This window comes from Puntigrus tetrazona, chromosome 20, assembly GCF_018831695.1.
Source record: "Puntigrus tetrazona isolate hp1 chromosome 20, ASM1883169v1, whole genome shotgun sequence".
NCBI lineage: Eukaryota > Metazoa > Chordata > Actinopteri > Cypriniformes > Cyprinidae > Puntigrus > Puntigrus tetrazona.
Genome location: NC_056718.1, coordinates 10,870,924 through 10,888,420, shown reverse-complemented (window position 1 = coordinate 10,888,420; position 17,497 = coordinate 10,870,924). Strand labels below are relative to the sequence as shown.

Here is a 17,497-nt window from a genome sequence, read left to right as displayed (position 1 = left end):
TTATAACAAATAACAAGTCTAGTGGCATGGTTTTTATTTATTTATATATTTTCAATTATATATATATATATATATATATATATATATATATATATATATATATATATATATATATATACACCATTTCATTTTAATATTTTTTATGTTTCCTTTTTTATTTATTATACAATTGACAAAAGCGGAAACGTTCTATGTTATAAATGGGTAATAAAAAAAAGATGCATAAACGACGCAAAAGCTGCTTGTTGTCGTTTTCCGAGGCAGAGGTCGTTGTCAGGTACCGTTTCGTTCCTGAAATGTGTTTCGTGTAAGTGATTGCAGCACATGGACGGAGAGGCTCTCCGGCAGCAGAGGAGGGAACCTCGAGGTTCAGGGGATCTCCTCGCCAACGTCACGCGGCGAGTCTCGGACCAGAAAAACGCCGAAAGACGAGCAAACGGGCGACGTTTTACAGCAGTGGGAGGAGCCGAGAGAGCTCGCGAGTCCTCAGCCGCTCGGTGGGAGGAGCCGAGCGCTGGTGCTGAGCTGATAACGCACTGAGCGGAGGTAAGAGACCGATTTCGTTAAATTATTGCGCGTTATCTTTTAGCCAGATGATGTTTTTCTCTCCCTGCGTTTGTCTACTACACGCCGCGTTTAAGCATAAAAGTGTGTGATTTGACAGGCGTGAACGGCGGTGCGTAATAACCTTGCCACTCCCTGCGGTGCTGAGATGCCCTGGTCAGACCTACTGAATAATTATCACAGATTCTGCTCTGAGGCAGCGGATTTTAGTGAACGGGATTCAAAGCGGCGCTAAACGGACGTATTTCGGCGTGATCGAGAGGTCGTGGGAAGTGCATGCGATTCTGTGGGCTAAGCAAATGCATGTAAAATAAGGGTCCGGACTGTGTCATTAAAGTAACAGTTGGTGTAAATGTCGGATCAGTGATGCGCTCGTGGCCCAAATGCGGAGGTGTGTCCTCGTATAACATCCTAAAGGGTACTGCCACGATGCCTGCCTGGTGAGAGTTATTAGTCAGGGTATTAATGGGATCCCCTCCCTCTTCAGAAGCGCCTGTTGTAATTGTAAACGGAGCTGTGATAGCGCTGCATCGGTCTTTGATGTTTATGGTTTGCCAAGTTGTTGCCCAACTTTTGCGGTTTTAAAAAGAAAACTGTTGAGTGCATGTCCAGGAATAGTCCAGGGAACGGAGGGAAAGAAAACACATCGAAGCCAATCCAAAGATCTCAGCCACAGGATTTTGCTCTATGGCCAGAGAAGCTATAAAACACGTTTGAGCTTTGTCTCATCACTGAGGCCCACATGGTATAGGCCTGCTGCAGTATGCATGCTAAAAGTACTTCTTTTCCATACGTGCAAGAGGCGTATTATGTTATGTAATAATGACATGAGCCGTGCTGCCTGGCTATAACAAGTTATTTTAAAGCGGAACGTCCAAATGTATTCTGTATCAGGTTTAATGGATCACGTAACGCATTAAAATCAAGCTCCTACGGCCTCCATTACGACGGTGTAACCGTTTCTTCACGCTTAACGCTTGGTCTGGTGCATTTTAAAACCCTGCCTGTCAGCGCGTTGAATGACCTTGATATTATACGTCTTTCCTCTTTATTGGTTTCTGTTCTGTTGAGTAATGGGGCAGTCAAAGACAAGACACAGACCCTCACTTTAATTACGTAATGCTGCCCGAGGGGGGGCTGATGCTGTTTATCCGAGATCTAAATATTGATCTTTAGACGATCTCGGGCTTTTTCGGCCCAGGGAGTTTTTTTTAATCAGTATTCCTCTAGAAGCGATTTTCCCTGACATTGTTTTTTTAGCACGGTTTAGCATAAGAAATCTAGATGCTTTGCTATTAAGACCCACGGGCACAAGAAGAATAAGCCACTGATTTACTCGTACGACCCTAATGACAATAACACGTAAAGTACGGCTTAATAGGCAGTATCACAGAACTGAATCTGCAGTTCATTCAGATTTAATGTGAGCATTTTCCCTTTGCAGTGCTCATCGTCGAATCATTTAGCGGTTTGTATGCTCAGAAAGCAAAAGAACTCAACAACTTGTCAAATGCAGTATTGCTTTTAGTTTATTTTGTGTTCGATTCTGCTACTTTTAGATGAAGACGAGGGATTTCACATTTAGATTGTCGGTTTTCACTTTAGCTTAAATGTTAGTCTTTTTGTTTTGTGCTACTAGTTTTCAATGTAGTTTTAGCGTTAGTTAAAAACGATAGCGCCGGCCGGATGAGACCAGATATGTCTGTTACATTTTTAAATGCTCGAACACGATGTTCCTCCGTAATGATGTTTGCTGATTCGGTGTCTGCCAGGTGCTTGTCCGTCCATCTTCGCGTCCGGTTCTCCACGAGAGCGTGTCTTTTGTAAGAGAGCAGCAGTAAGAATTGAAAGTAAAACCCCATCCCCCCCACACTGGAGCCTCTAAACCCTTCCATAGGGACAAGAAGTCAGTCTGGACTATATATCGTCTGTCTGACATCTTCTCCATTACACGTTGACTGTTGATATGAGTGTAATAGTGTGTGGTCCGGTCGGGAGATTAATTTCACACGATCATGTATCGAGATGAAGCAGAGACTTCTTCGTTCCACGAGTTACGTTACTCCCCAGCTCACAATGACTCCCTCTCAGTCAAAGTGTGCAGTATGCAGGTGTTTTAGTGTGTGGGTGGAATACAAGCCAGAAAATAATCAAGGTCTTTGGAAACATCTGTTAGTATCTTATCAGTCAGGCACACCTGGCGCGAGAGACAAGATGGAAATAGTTTATAAGGTTGATTATATTATAAATTGTTTGCAGGGTCGATGCTCACTTTTGTCCTGATCTGTTAATTAATTCAGAATTTAATTAATAGATAAATTGACATAAACACACCTTTGTAAAATGCAAATGTAGAATGAATAATTGATGATATTTTTAAATACCTTTTTTAATGTGACTTCTTGTATGTATGTATGTGTGTGTATATATATATATATATATATATATATATATATATATATATATATATATATATATATATATATATATATATATATTAGTGGTGTCAAATTATTAATCATGACCAAAAAATAAGTTTTTGTTTACATAATATATGTGTGTGTGCTGTGTACATTTATTATGTATATATAAAAACACAAAGTATATATTTAGAAAAATTTTTACATAAAAATATTTATATACTTTATATTATGTAAAAACATATTTAATACACAAATAAAACATATTTTTCTTAAATATATGCATGCATGTATGTGTATTTATATATGCATAATAAATATACACAGCACGCATACATATGTTATGCAAACAAAAACATTAATTTTGGATATGACTAATCGAGATTTATCATTTGACAGCACAAATAAATATATTAAAACATATTAAAAAAGAAAATAGTTATTTTACGTTTCAATAACATTACGCTGTTTTTACTTTTTGATCAAACAAATGCAGCCTTGCCGAGCAAAAGAAGTGTAATTGAAAAACATCTTAAAAAGTTTTAAATGGATGTGCACTAGGAGGTGTTTTCTGCAACAATCTTACTTTCACGTCTCATAATTCTGTGCATGTTTTTCTTTTCAGGGATGAACATTTGCGGCGCTTTTGGATAACCGAAGGAAAAGAAAACATTTCATGTGAGAAGAAAACAAGGATGACCTTGATCAGGGAACTCTGTTGTGGACAGTTTTCGTACTTTCTCACAATGGCCTCTTTGCCGATGTTCAGCGTCAGACCGTAAGCAACTAACAGAGACACACAAACAAAAGGGGCCCGATCCGCTCATGCTGTTTTGGCTGGACTGTCCAGCTCTGTACAATGAAGAGACCGAAGCAGCAGTCACAGTCCCTCAGTTTTCTCAGCTTCTTCAGCCGAAAGCCCAAATCCGACCCCAGGATTGAGAAGCCCACCGGGACTTTGAACAAGGAGGAAGTGGCCATCACTCTCACGCCCAATGAGCATGAGCATGTGGAACAAGTAAGACGACAAATACATGTATTCAGTAACCCGTACATATGGTTCACTTTTATTTCTGCAGCTGCTGTAATGTTTCCTTTCACCAGGTGTTACCGTCTCACTTCTTTTCACTTTAAACTGTCTTCGTCTGTCAATCTTGCATGGTTTTTTCATCATGAAACACCTAAGGAAATATTTATCGAAATGTGCGAGCTGCTCTTTTCCACGCAATGAGCATAAGTCTCACACTGGACGTTGGTGCCACCATATGGACTACTTCCAGTGGGGTATCAAAGTGTTCAAAATGACTGGAAAAATTATATCCATGACGTTCATATCCCTTCCCCCAAACCATTTTATCTAATTTGTTTTACTGGGACTGCCTTTGTCCTTTTGCCAAGAAGCAGAGTGAGTAGACTATTATTTTATTATTTGATAAAACGCGCAATTGTCATTAAGCTACACTGTAAAAAAAATATGGTATTAACATTTTAGGTTTTACAGATTTAATTTAGACTTCCAGTGAGTGTTTTATTAACTGATATGTGACCCTGGACCACAAAACCAGTCATGAAGGTACATTTTTAGAAATTGAGGTAAATATATAATATATGTACAGTGCACAGTCATTCACATAAAAATACAAAACACCACCTTGTTACTAAAATAACAAGCGTAATTTTAACATAAGATGTATCATAAAACCCTACTGTACATAACAGGCAAATCCATAAATTTACAGTTTTTAATTAAAACAGGGCTTGTTCTTTTTGACTTTCAAAAACTGCAGCACATGAAATGCCTCATTAGGTTTATTACAGTTTTTCCTCGTCTATAGGAAAGCAACTTGCCGTTAACCAATTAGCAGATTTTTACCATTAAAATTACAGTCATTTTTACAGTGTGGCTTATCTTTATTAGACTGAGAAAAAGTCATAATGTTTATTACTGCCCTTGGTCATTTTGTCTCTCCTCCCAGGAGCGGGCTCACGGTGATGTTGGATTAGAGGGCGGCAAGGATGCAGGAGATCCTGGGAAAGGTGACGGAGGTGGAGTGGGAGAAGATGAGGGAGGAGCGGAGTGTGGGAGCAGTGGCTCAATGGGAGTACTGTCCTTGTCCTCCTCCAGTCAGGAGCAGCTGCTGGAGCACCTGGTCGAGTGCCCGCTCTGCCTCCTGAGTCAACCGCGCGGACACTTCCCTCGCCTGTCCTCCTGCCAGCATCGTGCCTGCACCGACTGTTTGCGCCAATACCTACGCATCGAGATCTCAGAGAGCCGCGTGGGCATCGCCTGCCCGCAGTGCCCCGAAGCTCTGGCTCTTCCCGATGTCCGTGCCATCCTGGATGACGGCGCACTGCTGGAGCGCTTCGAAGAGTTTCAGCTGCGCCGCTTTTTGGCTGCTGACCCAGACACGCGCTGGTGCCCGGCGCCAGATTGCAGGTTAGAACAGAAATATGACAGGATGTACATGATGATAAAGAACAGCCACCATTGTACCATTGGTGCCATTATAGAGGGATATTTTTATACCAGTTGATTTACACCCACACCAATAAATGAGTAATATTAAATGAAATCTCATATTAATCTCATTTTAAATTACTGTGCAAAAACATCTTAATTTCATGTAACATTTTTGGTAAATCTGCAGTTTAAAAATTAAAATAAAGAAAAAAAAAATTAAAAATATAAAAAAATATTTCTAAATGATTCTATATTCTATTTATAAATCATTCTAAAACTAAAATTATATACTATGTCATTTAAATGATAAAAATATAATTTAGAAATTTTTTATAATCAAAAACACAAAAATTAAATATCAGTTGTTTTAAATATAAAGTGAATTTAAGCATCATAAGATTTTAATATATGGCATAAAAATAGATTTTAATATTTACCAAAGATTACGTTTAACAATGTTTGTTTTTTTATGTGAGGGTCAGATAATAACAAAAAAAAAAATAAATGTATATATATATATATATATATATATATATATATATATATATATATATATATATATATATATATATATATACATACACAGCAGGTACATAAAAACCATAAAAAACTTTTTAACTTAAAAATATTGTATATTTTTGCTAGGTAAATGTTTTTGCTGACATAGAGGTACCACATAATAATACTCAGTGGAATTTCTTGCAAGAAACAATTGAAATTAAACTTTTTTTATTCGAGTGATAAAAATTTTGTTTGGAAGGTAGTTTCTCAGACTACAGTTTCTCCACTGGTTTAGCCAAGGTGGTCTATCAGCTTTAATCAGCTCGAGAAAAACTGTCTACTAGGTAATCTTCACCCAAACCAGCAGGTAGTCCTGCTGATTAGCCATCTGAACTAGTGTCAAACCAACTAAACGCCATGTGGAGCATGTTTTTGCTAGAATCCCGTCACGCACACTGAAGCACGCACCCTTGTGTGGTGCATTATGTATAGTCCTCTAGGCTCGCATTAGGTTTCTTAATGGTAACCAGATCAGGTTAGTGATGGGAACCCGTGGCTGTTTGCCATTTCTTGTCAACAAGATTGTATTATGTATCACCCGCAGTCTCTCCACATGGACCCAAAAGCTTCCTTTCTCTTTACTACTCAGTCTGTAGTGCAAAATAACAACAATGATAGCGGTAGCTATTTTTGAATAATATGGGTGTCACAAAGTGCTGTGTCACAATACAAAAATGTAAAAATATATATTGTGGATGGAGACAATATGTATTTTGTATAGTTCAGTATTCTCATTTACACAATTATAAGCACACATACATAGAGCACATCTAATATAATAAACCCAGAGGTTCCCCCTTCTGAGCTTTCGTTTCTTAATTTTTTTAAATTAGTGCCATCAAGTCATTTAATTGAAAATTAATCACATGCAACATAACATTTTGTGTTTACATATTATATGTGTGTGTACTATGTATATTTATATATAATGGATAATTATGTATATAATATAAAGGATAGGACAATATTTTGCCGAGATACAACTATTTGGAAATCTGGAATCTGGAAAAAAGATCTAAATATTAAGAAGATTGGCTTTAAAGTTATCCAAATTATTTTCTTAGAAATGCATATTACTAATACACACACACACACACACACACACACACATATATATGTATACTGTTTAAATATACAATATATATCGTTCTATAGTTATATATATAGTTCAAATAGCTTGTCCTGTTGGCAATGGCTATTTAGACTAACTCCGCCCACTAACATGGGATTGTATAGTATTGGGTAGGATTAGGGTAGGTGTAGGGAGGGCTTTATTGTCCCAATAAGGGTGTCTATTTAATAATTCAAATTAAAATAAACATTTACACCTATTAAGTTGCATTCTGTTTTATAATGTTCTGAGATGCAGATAATTTCCACTTGCAATAAGTAGTATAAATATCAGTAAATGCTTTTTGCACTTAAGTAATACTGCTGTGTCCTCTAGCCTCTAGCGCTATTTACACTTAGGGAAAATAGCCGCTGCCATATATATACAAAAATACTAATTAATTAATCTCCTCGTTTTATTTCTATCATTCATTAGCTACGCAGTGATAGCTTACGGCTGTGCCGAATGCCCCAAACTGAGCTGTGGTCGGGAAGGCTGTGAAACCGAGTTCTGCTACCACTGCCGGCAGCTGTGGCACCCGGACCAGACATGTGACCAAGCCAGGCGTCAGCGCGCTCGCCACACGTCAGGAGCCAATGATGTTTCCACGCTCTACGTCTTCAACGAGGAGCCTGGTGGTACAGCTCAAACATTGAGGGACTAACCCAATATCTGTTGGCCGTCCACTGGCTAAGATGTTTTGTTCTGCTTTTAATCTTGAAGATGCAGAGGAGATCAAGCCCTGTCCACGTTGCGGTGCCTACATCATGAAGACTAATGATGGCAGCTGCAACAGAATGAACTGTACAGTGTGCGCTTGTCAGTTCTGTTGGCTGTGCATGCAGGAGATCACTGATGTGCACTACCTCAGGTACACACACACACACAATACACACGGTCATCAAGTTACAGTAAGAAAAGTCGCACGTAGCCAGATCTTTGACTAATGGATAAGTTCTGGTCTGCATTGTAGTTTATTTTGTGTAAAAATGCTTATTTAGGACGAGACATGTAATGTCAGTTTGGTTTTTACACATATTCTATGGATTTTTAAAATGAAAGTGAATGAAAATTTTTAAAGCTGAAAGTGCACCGTGTATAAAGTTATTGTCTCTCGGAGAATCATTGATTCAAGTCGTTTTTAAAACGAATACCCAACGTTTCATGTTGACTATATTAGCATATTGCCCACCCATTTTTCAGGTTGGTCTGAATGAAAATGCAAATTCATTCTTTGACACTAGGTGCCCATTTTGGAGCATTTGGTGCATTTACAACTTCTGCTTCATCAGGCATTACGGTCATGGTGAAGTGAAAATGAGTACAGTCACTGCAGATTAGAGGCACACAAAGGAGGGGTTTGGAAAAATGCTTGCGAATTGTTGACCAAATAATTTGTGAGTTCTTGAGCAAGTAAGGTGAAAATAAATGCACATTATAAGACGATTAAAATGCATGTCAACTTGTTGGGGACTCCCAAAACCAATATATGAACGTTTCATAACCTGTAATAGGGGCACTTTAAAGGTGGGTTTATTTGAAATGGACTACAGTTCAAAAGTTTGAAAATTTCTAATTAATACTGTTCTTTTAAATCTACTTTTGGATTTGCATTTATCAAAGAATAATTAAAATAGAAGTATCATGATTTCCATTAAAATATGAAGCAGCGCAACTGTTTTTACCATTGATAATAATCAAAAATGTTTCTTGAGCAACTTTCTGAAGGATTATATGACACTAAAGTTAATAGTTCGATAATAGTGTGGAAAACACTACAAATAATAAAAAATAGACAGTTGTGAATTAATTTACGTATTCATAACTTTTCTGTTCCACAAAAATGAGTACAGACATAAACCTGAAAATAAGGGACAATGCAGTTTTGTTCATATATATCTAGTTTACTTGCTGACTCAAACCTCTTCAGAGATTTGATCCGTATAACATTGAAAAATGCACACCGTATCAAATCTGTACCTTCTAAATACTTTATGTCCAGGCAGACTGATCAAAAAACTGTTCTACCTTTGGAAGTCATATTAACCAGAATTGTAGAGTGAAACTCTCATTGCTTTTAAATCTGCCTGCATTTATTAATTGATGAAGTTAACTGTAGGCAATTGTGCAATCTCTAATTAACATTTACAGAATATTTATCCAGCGTGCAGAGCTTTCACTGCCAAATATAGGACATTTGCCTGCAAGCACATAGCCCACATTCATCCCCAGCAGTCTGTGATCTGTTATTAAGTTACTCTTGGACACATTCAGTCCAAGCTAAACAGGGGTAATTCTGCAGCACAAGAATGCAAGATATGTTTTTCTGGCCCTACAATACTGAGTTTGTGCCAAGTTGCTTGTGTTGCCGACTTCATGAACGTTACAGATTATCAGATTTGCTTAATTACTTTTAATAAACACAAGTCTTGCGGAAGCCGAGCCATTTCTGATCTTTAAAATAGCGACTTTGCTACCCGTTTCAGTAAGCTATCGCTGCACTAAAGCTGATTTCTGATAGGTTTTTCCGTTCTTGGATGCCGGCCAACACAGACTTTCGTCAATTAATCACTACAAATCTCTGTTCATATTTCCCTTTCCATGCAACCCAACCCCCACGATTTGCCAGAAGCAGGGTTCTTAATTTAATGAACACCCCATTCTGCTGGGCTCCAGTCGGGCGGAGATAGATTTTTATGAAATGACAAAATACATAAATAACTCATGTCATCCTTTACTCAACCTCATGTCATTCCAAACCTGTGTGCCCCTGTTTCTTTCTCTATAGAATCCAAAAAAGAGAAAATATATACTTGTTTGGAATGACAGGACAGTGATATTTTAACTGTTATTTCTGGGTGAACTATCCCTTTAAGACAAGACAACACATGTCTAATTCTGTCATGCGATATCACATTTATTTGATTTAAAGTCTGTTTTTTCAACAAAAAGGCGTCATTTGAAGCATTGACGTGTTTAGTATATACGTCAGTAAAAAAATATTGTTGCCACTTGCTAAATTTTAGTGATTAATTAGCAATTTTTTTTTTTTAAGCTGATAATCAGCATTCATCAGTAACAAAGTGTTCAAATATTTACTTCAGATTGGCTTTTAAAGGGGTAGTACACCCAAAAATGAAATTCTGTCATTAATTACTGACCCACATGTTGTTCATCTTTGGTATACAAATAATGATCATTCTTATAAATCAAGAGCTTTTCGACCTTGCATACCCAGTAATGCAACTACCACCTTCAAGGCCCAGAAATTTAGTAAGGACTTTGTTAAAAAAGTTCATGTGACATCAGGTCGTACCGTAATTTTCTAAACCTACAAGAATAGCTTTTGTGAGCGAAGTTATGTCCTTACTGTCTAAATTTCCAAATTTGGGTTGAATGAAGGACCTACAAGTTTGAAATGACATGAGGGTGAGTTATTAATGACAGAATTTTCACTTTTGTGTGAACTATCCATTTAAGCTAGTAGCCTGTAGTACTTTAGCTCACAGAACAGAACAGGAAGTGACATTGACCGTAGAGGATTGTAATTCACTCAGGCGGTGCATGAGGCTAATCGAGGATGAGATCATAAAATATTGATTCAATGAGACGGCGTGGGTGTGTCGGGCTTTTATTGGCTGATACTCCTTGTCTAATCTTTAACCTCATGTCATTTACATGCCACAGCTATGTGAGTCTTTCATTTATCTTCCTCACAGTCCCTCAGGCTGCACGTTCTGGGGAAAAAAGCCATGGTCGCAGACCCGCAAGGTTTTGTGGCAGGTTGGCATGCTGCTCGGGGCTCCGGTGGTGATCTCACTTATAGCGGGCATTGCGATACCAGTCATCATTGTGGGCATCCCGATTTATATGGGCCGCAAGGTAAAGACCTAAAGTTTTCTGCATTATTATGTCCTCCCTGTGATGAAATGGATCCAGTGACCGTTAAATAGCCCTGGGATGATAATAAGACAAGGTCGTGCCCTTGGCTGCATGCTCGTTATAAGAAAAGTGCCGCCGAACGCATATATGTAAATTTATGTAAATCCACCAGACCTGTCTCCTTCAAACAGCCGGCAAATGTGAATATAGAAAATGTTTGCAAAGAAAGTAGAGAGTTTCACTGTGACATGACTTTATGATGCTCTTCAGGAACCTAAATACAAACATCAAATGTATGTTTTACACAGTGTTTATTATAATCGATTTATCCATGAGCATTGCTTTTTAAAAGACATCATTTTCCAAAATAAAAATATAATTTGCAATTTATATTTTATGCTTATATGCTTGTACAAACTATAAGTTTGTATCTGTTTGCTTGCCAGGTTCATGGTCGCTGTAAGAAAAACAATATCTCAGGAAGTAAACATTATCTGACAGTGGCCAGTGGGGTCATGATGTCTGTTTTTGTGTCTCCAGTCATAGCAGCCATTACTGTGGGTAAGAAAATCCTCCATCCACCTTGCTGGTTGCATATAACATGGTGAACATGTAAATCACTTGTGGTTAGTACTTATTACTTCTATACATACCTCTATGCAAATGCCCAAAGCTTTCTGTTTAATATTCACTACTGTCCCTAAAGTCTTTTGTCTTTTTTTACACTATTGAATATGAATGTGGAGAACAGGGATATTTAGTTAAGGAGCACTTAATTTGGGTCACATCAATTTAAAGAAGCTGAATTAAGCATATTGATTGTTCTGGCATGAGTTCAGACAAATAAAGCTAATTTGCCTTTCAGTTGAGAAATTGAATGAGAAAAGGTGGAACTTAAAACAAACACACTTATAGGGATAGTTCACCTAAAAATCTTTTACTTACCATCATTTCATTTCAAACCTGTATGACGTTTTCTGTGAAGCCTGAAAGGTCACCTAAACAGGCTGAAATAGAGACGTTTTTCACTGGAAATGTAAAGAAATTCTTTGGGGCCGGATCTTTCATCAGGATTCAGGTGAATAACAGCATGCGCTTAAGTTGGTTAATCAAACAAGGCTATCATATGACTTTGAAAGACCACATTTATGATATGTATTCCATATCGCATTTGCATCTGTTACAAAGCTTAAACATCCTGTGTGGAAATTTAGCAACTGACCCATTATTAAAGAGTTCTTACGTTCCACAAAAGCACACGGCTTGAGGGTAAACGACCAATATTGTTGTGAGGGCGGAACTAATCCTTTAACGTCCATATTGCACGCATTTAAGCTTACATATGTGCATGCAGCTGTTTCATTCATGCTCGCACATACACGCGGCAACTGCCCCGCTCGTCTCTGATGACTCATCTATCTTCTGCTTTGGCATTCCTGCGAGAGCTGGAGCGGGGAAGGGAAGATTACAGCAGCCGGCTGCAACTAAAATGTCAGAGCGATCTCCATGGCATAACGTGAAGTCCTGAGCGCAGCACATTCACTACTCAAACCCAAAGCCCGTGTTCCCTCTCATTCTCCCCTCTGAATAGCCCTGTCTGTTCTGCAACTCTGACCTCTCCTCAGGAGAGCCACAGAGGGGCCTTGTCCCCTTCAATGTCCCAATCAACAATGCCACTCTGTTCTTATCCAGAACCAGGAGGATCATGGCCTTTTGTCTCTCTCATTGTGTGTTGTCCTTGCCTTTGCTACTTGCATTATGCCTCTGTGTATTTATGTTCCTATTATGTGCATTCTTGCCCTTTTTGCTTTTTCAACACAATTCATCTGAAAATCAGACTTGTGAGCTAAATATGTCTGTGATCTGAGTATTTCGTTGTGTAATCTTGTACACTGTTGTAATGAAATCTTTCAGTGCCTTCGTAAGTAATTCTAATTTAGTAAATCTTTTGTGTTTGAAGGGGTTGGGGTGCCTCTTATGTTGACGTACGTCTACGGGGTCGTGCCCATGTCGTTGTGTCGTAATGGCTGGTGCAGGCCACAAACTGAACCTCCTGATGTGCGCAACATACAGCTGGAAGATCTGGCCAACTGTAAGTTCAGCTCCCTAAAATATGGCTATATGTCTATACATTTACGGTTTTTAACTACACTATCGGAATTAGAGGCTATTTATCTAGCCAAAAATATGGCTGTATAGTAATATAGAGATAATATAGTACATATATTAGAAAACATCAAAAGATATTTCCCTCTGTACATGGGTGAAGTATATCTAGTACAGTAGCTGAGTTGCTTTGCTAGTTTAACTTCTTTTAATAGCTTAGCTATACTTCTTGGTAATAAGTAGCTAATTACAGTAAATTACAGTAAACTACAAAGATGTTCTTAGAAGTAGTTTACTAAAACTCCTTGTAAAAAAGTTGCTAACTACAATAGACCTGTTTAAGGTGGCTAACTAAGATGCTCTTACAAGTAGTTAGCTACACTAAAAGCTACCAAAAAACTACAAAGAAGCTGTTTGGCGTGGTTAAACTGCAGCAAATCTGTTCGCTACACCTCCTATTAAGAAGTTCTTTACATTGTTTGATAATATAAGCGTATCTTTTTTTTTAAAAGCCACCTTAAACAAATGTGCTATAGTTAGCTAATTTTACTGGGAGTTTTTAAGTTTAGCTAACTACTTTTAAGAATATTTTTGCTGTAGTTTAACTGCCATTAACCAATTCTCTTTAGTCAGCTACATGTTAGTAGCATGTGTAGCTTGCTAGTTTTAAAGAGTAGCTTTAGGTTAGTTCTGTTTTAACGCTGGTTACCCAACACTATACTGTACATTCATTGTTTGCTAGAAAATGATCCTACTTTATTATAACATGCTAATCGCTATGTATGAGTGTGTGTTTAAAACACGGTAACTGTATTGCAGAAAGATTAGTTTTGTAATATTAAGCTCACGGTTTGGCCTGATCTGATGACATTTAAACTTCTCTTGAAGATCTTCTATTTTCTCATGTAGTCAGTGATCACTGGACCGGCCAGCCCAACTCAGCTCTATCCGACGGAAGTGTACAGGAAGTGAGCGTGAATGTGGAGGAAGTGATGCCGCTTCCCAGCACCAGTGTGGTCCAATCTGGAGCAAAGGGCTCAGCTGAACCTCCTAATGACGGACAGGTCGACCACACTGAGCAGGTCGTTCGGTCAGACGATGTGGATGTAGTTGAGGAGTGTGCCTTCAGCAGCACGCAAACATTTGCCCTGAGGTCAGCAAATTTCAGGACCTTTTATTTCTTTAATTATTGATAAGTATTAAAGCAGTTCTGTTAAAAATATGCACTACTATTCAAAAGTTTGGGGTACGATTTTTTATATTGCATGTAATATTATCAGATAAGTCTCTTACAGTATGTTTGTCATAAAAAATGCTTTAAAAAAATGCTAACCCCAAACCTTTTCTTTTTCAGTGTTTTTTTTTCTATTAAATAATAAGAAATTATGCTTTTTTATGAAATTATGAAATTATTTTTTTTCATGGTTTCTAATTTCATAATGATATTAGGGTGGTTAAACTACAGAAAAGATATTCTTAAAATTAGTTAGCCACATCTCACATTAAGAAGTTTAGTGTATTTTCCTATAAAATAATAATAATAATAATAATAATAATAATAATAATATAAATTATGATGAACTACTAAAGTTTTGTTTTTACAAATCTTCAGTTATTTTATTTATAATTTCTAATTTCAGAATGATATCAAAAAGGCCCTGACATTTATATCTCCTCAGAAATGTTTTTAATATAGCTCATTATGTAAATACGTGTATTAAAGTTGTGAGAATTGCATCTTTCATTTTTAAATGACCAGATAGGTTAACATAAATCACACTCTCAGTAACATAATTTATTTTTCCTACATATTTTTTTCTAAAGCGTTTGTTGCTGTCGTTTATACAGCAGGGAAGGCACTAATATTGAGGTCCGTGTGGAGATCGAGGCCCAGCCACGGGACGGCCGGAAGCCGAGTCTCAGCAGCGTTCTGTCCAGCAAGAGCCTGTCGGCAGAATCGCTCAGCCAGTCCCGTGAACCTCTGTGTGCCTCTCAACAGACAGGGAGCGCCGACCCCGTGCCAGTTCCCGAGATAGACAGCGTCTGAGCAAATCCTGGCGAACCACTGCTTCCACAGCCCACCTACACTCCCGGCGGGTGCTTCCAGCCTCTGCCTGCAAACACAGAGAGCGTGAAAGAAAAAAGAGAGGGAGGGATGAGGATGAGAGGCCAGGGCTGCTGCCAAAATGCCACGGAGGGGATTAAAGACGATCGTATAAACTCAGATGACCAAGCGCATGTTTGTCAACGAGTTTGAGGAGTGCTAATCAATTTTATACTGTGTTCTATAGGAAACATTGCCTATTTGGATGCTGGTCTGTTTAATTTATTCAATTAGCTTTTCTTTTAGCTGTACCCTTTTATCTGATGACCGTATGGTTCGTGTCCCCGGGCTTATTCGTCGGTAAAAAAGGAAAAAGCATTAAACTACGGATTAATAGCATGGTTAATTCTGCCACAGTTGCTAGCCTGACATGTCGTGCGACTAGCAACGTGGTGAAATGCGGTACTTGTACTGCAGGCTAATGCTAACTTGGCTTATGGGCTTTTCCCTCGTGGTATTCATTCATTTGAATTATGCAATATTATTTTACATAACGGTCGCATTTTCAAGTAAAATCTGTGGGATTTTGGTCTAGAATTAGTCTTCAGCATTATGCTGCTTTTAATGTGTGACCCTGGACCACATAACCATTTGTAGGGATAGTCAACAACACAGCTTATGGGTGGAAATTATAGATTTTTCTTTAATGCTAAAAATCATTAGGATATTAAGTGAAGATCGTGTTCCATGAAGACAAGATTTGTACATTTCCTACCATGAATATATCAAAACGTAGTTTTTGATTAGTGATATGCATTGCAAAAAAAACTTTAAAGGACATTTTCTCAATGTTTAGGTATTTTTGCACCAGATTCCAGATCTCAGACAAATATCGTCCTATCCTAACAAACCATACATCAATGGAAAGCTTATTAAATTCACCTTTCTCAATTTCAACAAATCAACCCTTTTGACTTGTCTTGTGGTCCAGGGTCACATTATGTCCTGATTATGATCATCTGTTTCCCTCTGTTCACTTGTAGATTTTCATTTCTTCGGTAAAGGTTTTGTTTTGAGTACATAAGAGGTTAAAAGCCCATTAACTAAAGAGAGCACCTTATTTCAAACATCTACACTGACTTCCGCTTACTAAGTAATGCCTTGTATTGCTACCACAGAGCCAACAGTTTAGTATAGACTACTGGTATTTTTGACATTTAGTATCAATGGAGGAACTCAGAATGCTAGATCAGGCCTCTAATACGAACTTTTACCCCCTGTTATTATTTTAAAAAATGAGCATCAGACAGCCCTGTATAAAAGTGCAAAAGACCTCCAGGAGTTTCCAAAGCTGAAACTTCATAGCTGCACTGCAGATTGGAAACAATGAATGGAACAGTATGTCAATAAAAAAGATTTGTATTGAATGGAGACTGGGAGAATTGCTACGTTTCATTCTCATTTGTTCAATATTTTTCATAAAAAAATTTTTGGTAGGATGTTATGTTACTTTTTTCCTTCGTTTGTATTCAAACCTTTTTGTCAGCGTTTCTATAAGACTCAGACAGAGGGCGATAGAGCTCTAAAAACACATTCTGCTGAATCTGGAGTCCAAAGCAGTTCAGAGTTATACGTTTAACTCAAAAAGGCTTTTGTATGTATTTAATATAACCCAGAATTTCAGAGCACCTTAACTAACTAAACCAGACCATGAATATGATTTAGGAGCATGTTATGAAGATGCTTTATTTGTTGATGAAAATGACATTTATTGTCATTTGGAAATTAGTTCAGAACAGTAACACTATAAATTTGAAAAAAGTATAAAATATTTTTAAAATGAAAAATAAGATAGTTGTATAGATTAAAATATAAGCTATTTTCAAGTTGTTTTATTGTGAAGTCATTTGTACTTTGTCATTTGTGAAGTCATTTGTACTTAACAATGGACATCAAACAAAATTAATTTAATAATGATGTTAAAATATATATATATATATATATATATATATATATATATATATATATATATATATATATATATATGTATATGTGTGTGTGTGTGTGTGTGTGTGTGTGTGTGTGTGTGTGTATATATATATATATATATATATATATATATATATATATATATATATATAGTTTTTAGTTTCAACTCTCCAGTGTTATAAATCATATAAAATGTGCATGTATATATATATAGTAATTTGAAGCAAATTGTGTACTGCTCAACATAATCATAAATATAACTATTTCATGTCATGTCATCCAAACAGACCTAACAATACATAAAGTAATAAAACAGAAAAGTGATTTTTAAAAGAAAGTTCACATCTAAAAAAAAAACA

At 37.2% G+C, this 17,497-nt stretch overlaps 1 protein-coding gene across 4 annotated transcripts; it reads left to right on the top strand.

The window, feature by feature from the left end:
• Nucleotides 1-193: 193 nt before the first annotated feature.
• Nucleotides 194-16,582, top strand: si:ch211-278j3.3 (E3 ubiquitin-protein ligase RNF19B). 4 transcript variants are annotated; one of them, XM_043220173.1, is made up of 10 exons: nucleotides 194-546; nucleotides 3,610-4,002; nucleotides 4,961-5,421; nucleotides 7,553-7,755; nucleotides 7,841-7,988; nucleotides 10,837-10,999; nucleotides 11,446-11,560; nucleotides 12,960-13,091; nucleotides 14,015-14,258; nucleotides 14,954-16,582. In XM_043220173.1, exons 2-10 carry the CDS (start codon nucleotides 3,844-3,846, stop codon nucleotides 15,150-15,152), a joined length of 1,824 nt encoding a protein of 607 aa, XP_043076108.1. In that variant the 5' UTR covers nucleotides 194-546; nucleotides 3,610-3,843; the 3' UTR covers nucleotides 15,153-16,582. The 4 variants fall into 4 exon arrangements, with proteins under 4 accessions (XP_043076108.1, XP_043076106.1, XP_043076107.1 ...); XM_043220171.1 differs by having other exon boundaries at nucleotides 196-546; nucleotides 13,994-14,258; XM_043220172.1 differs by lacking the exon at nucleotides 194-546 and adding an exon at nucleotides 986-1,004 and having other exon boundaries at nucleotides 13,994-14,258.
• Nucleotides 16,583-17,497: the final 915 nt, after the last annotated feature.

Bases quoted from the DNA above. Each gene is read 5' to 3' on its own strand.
- si:ch211-278j3.3 (XM_043220171.1), top strand. From the start codon at position 3,844: ATGAAGAGACCGAAGCAGCAGTCACAGTCCCTCAGTTTTCTCAGCTTC. The intron at 11,000-11,445 runs GTAAAGACCTAA...TTTGCTTGCCAG, and splicing joins CGATTTATATGGGCCGCAAG to GTTCATGGTCGCTGTAAGAA. The intron at 14,259-14,953 runs GTCAGCAAATTT...TCGTTTATACAG, and splicing joins ACGCAAACATTTGCCCTGAG to CAGGGAAGGCACTAATATTG.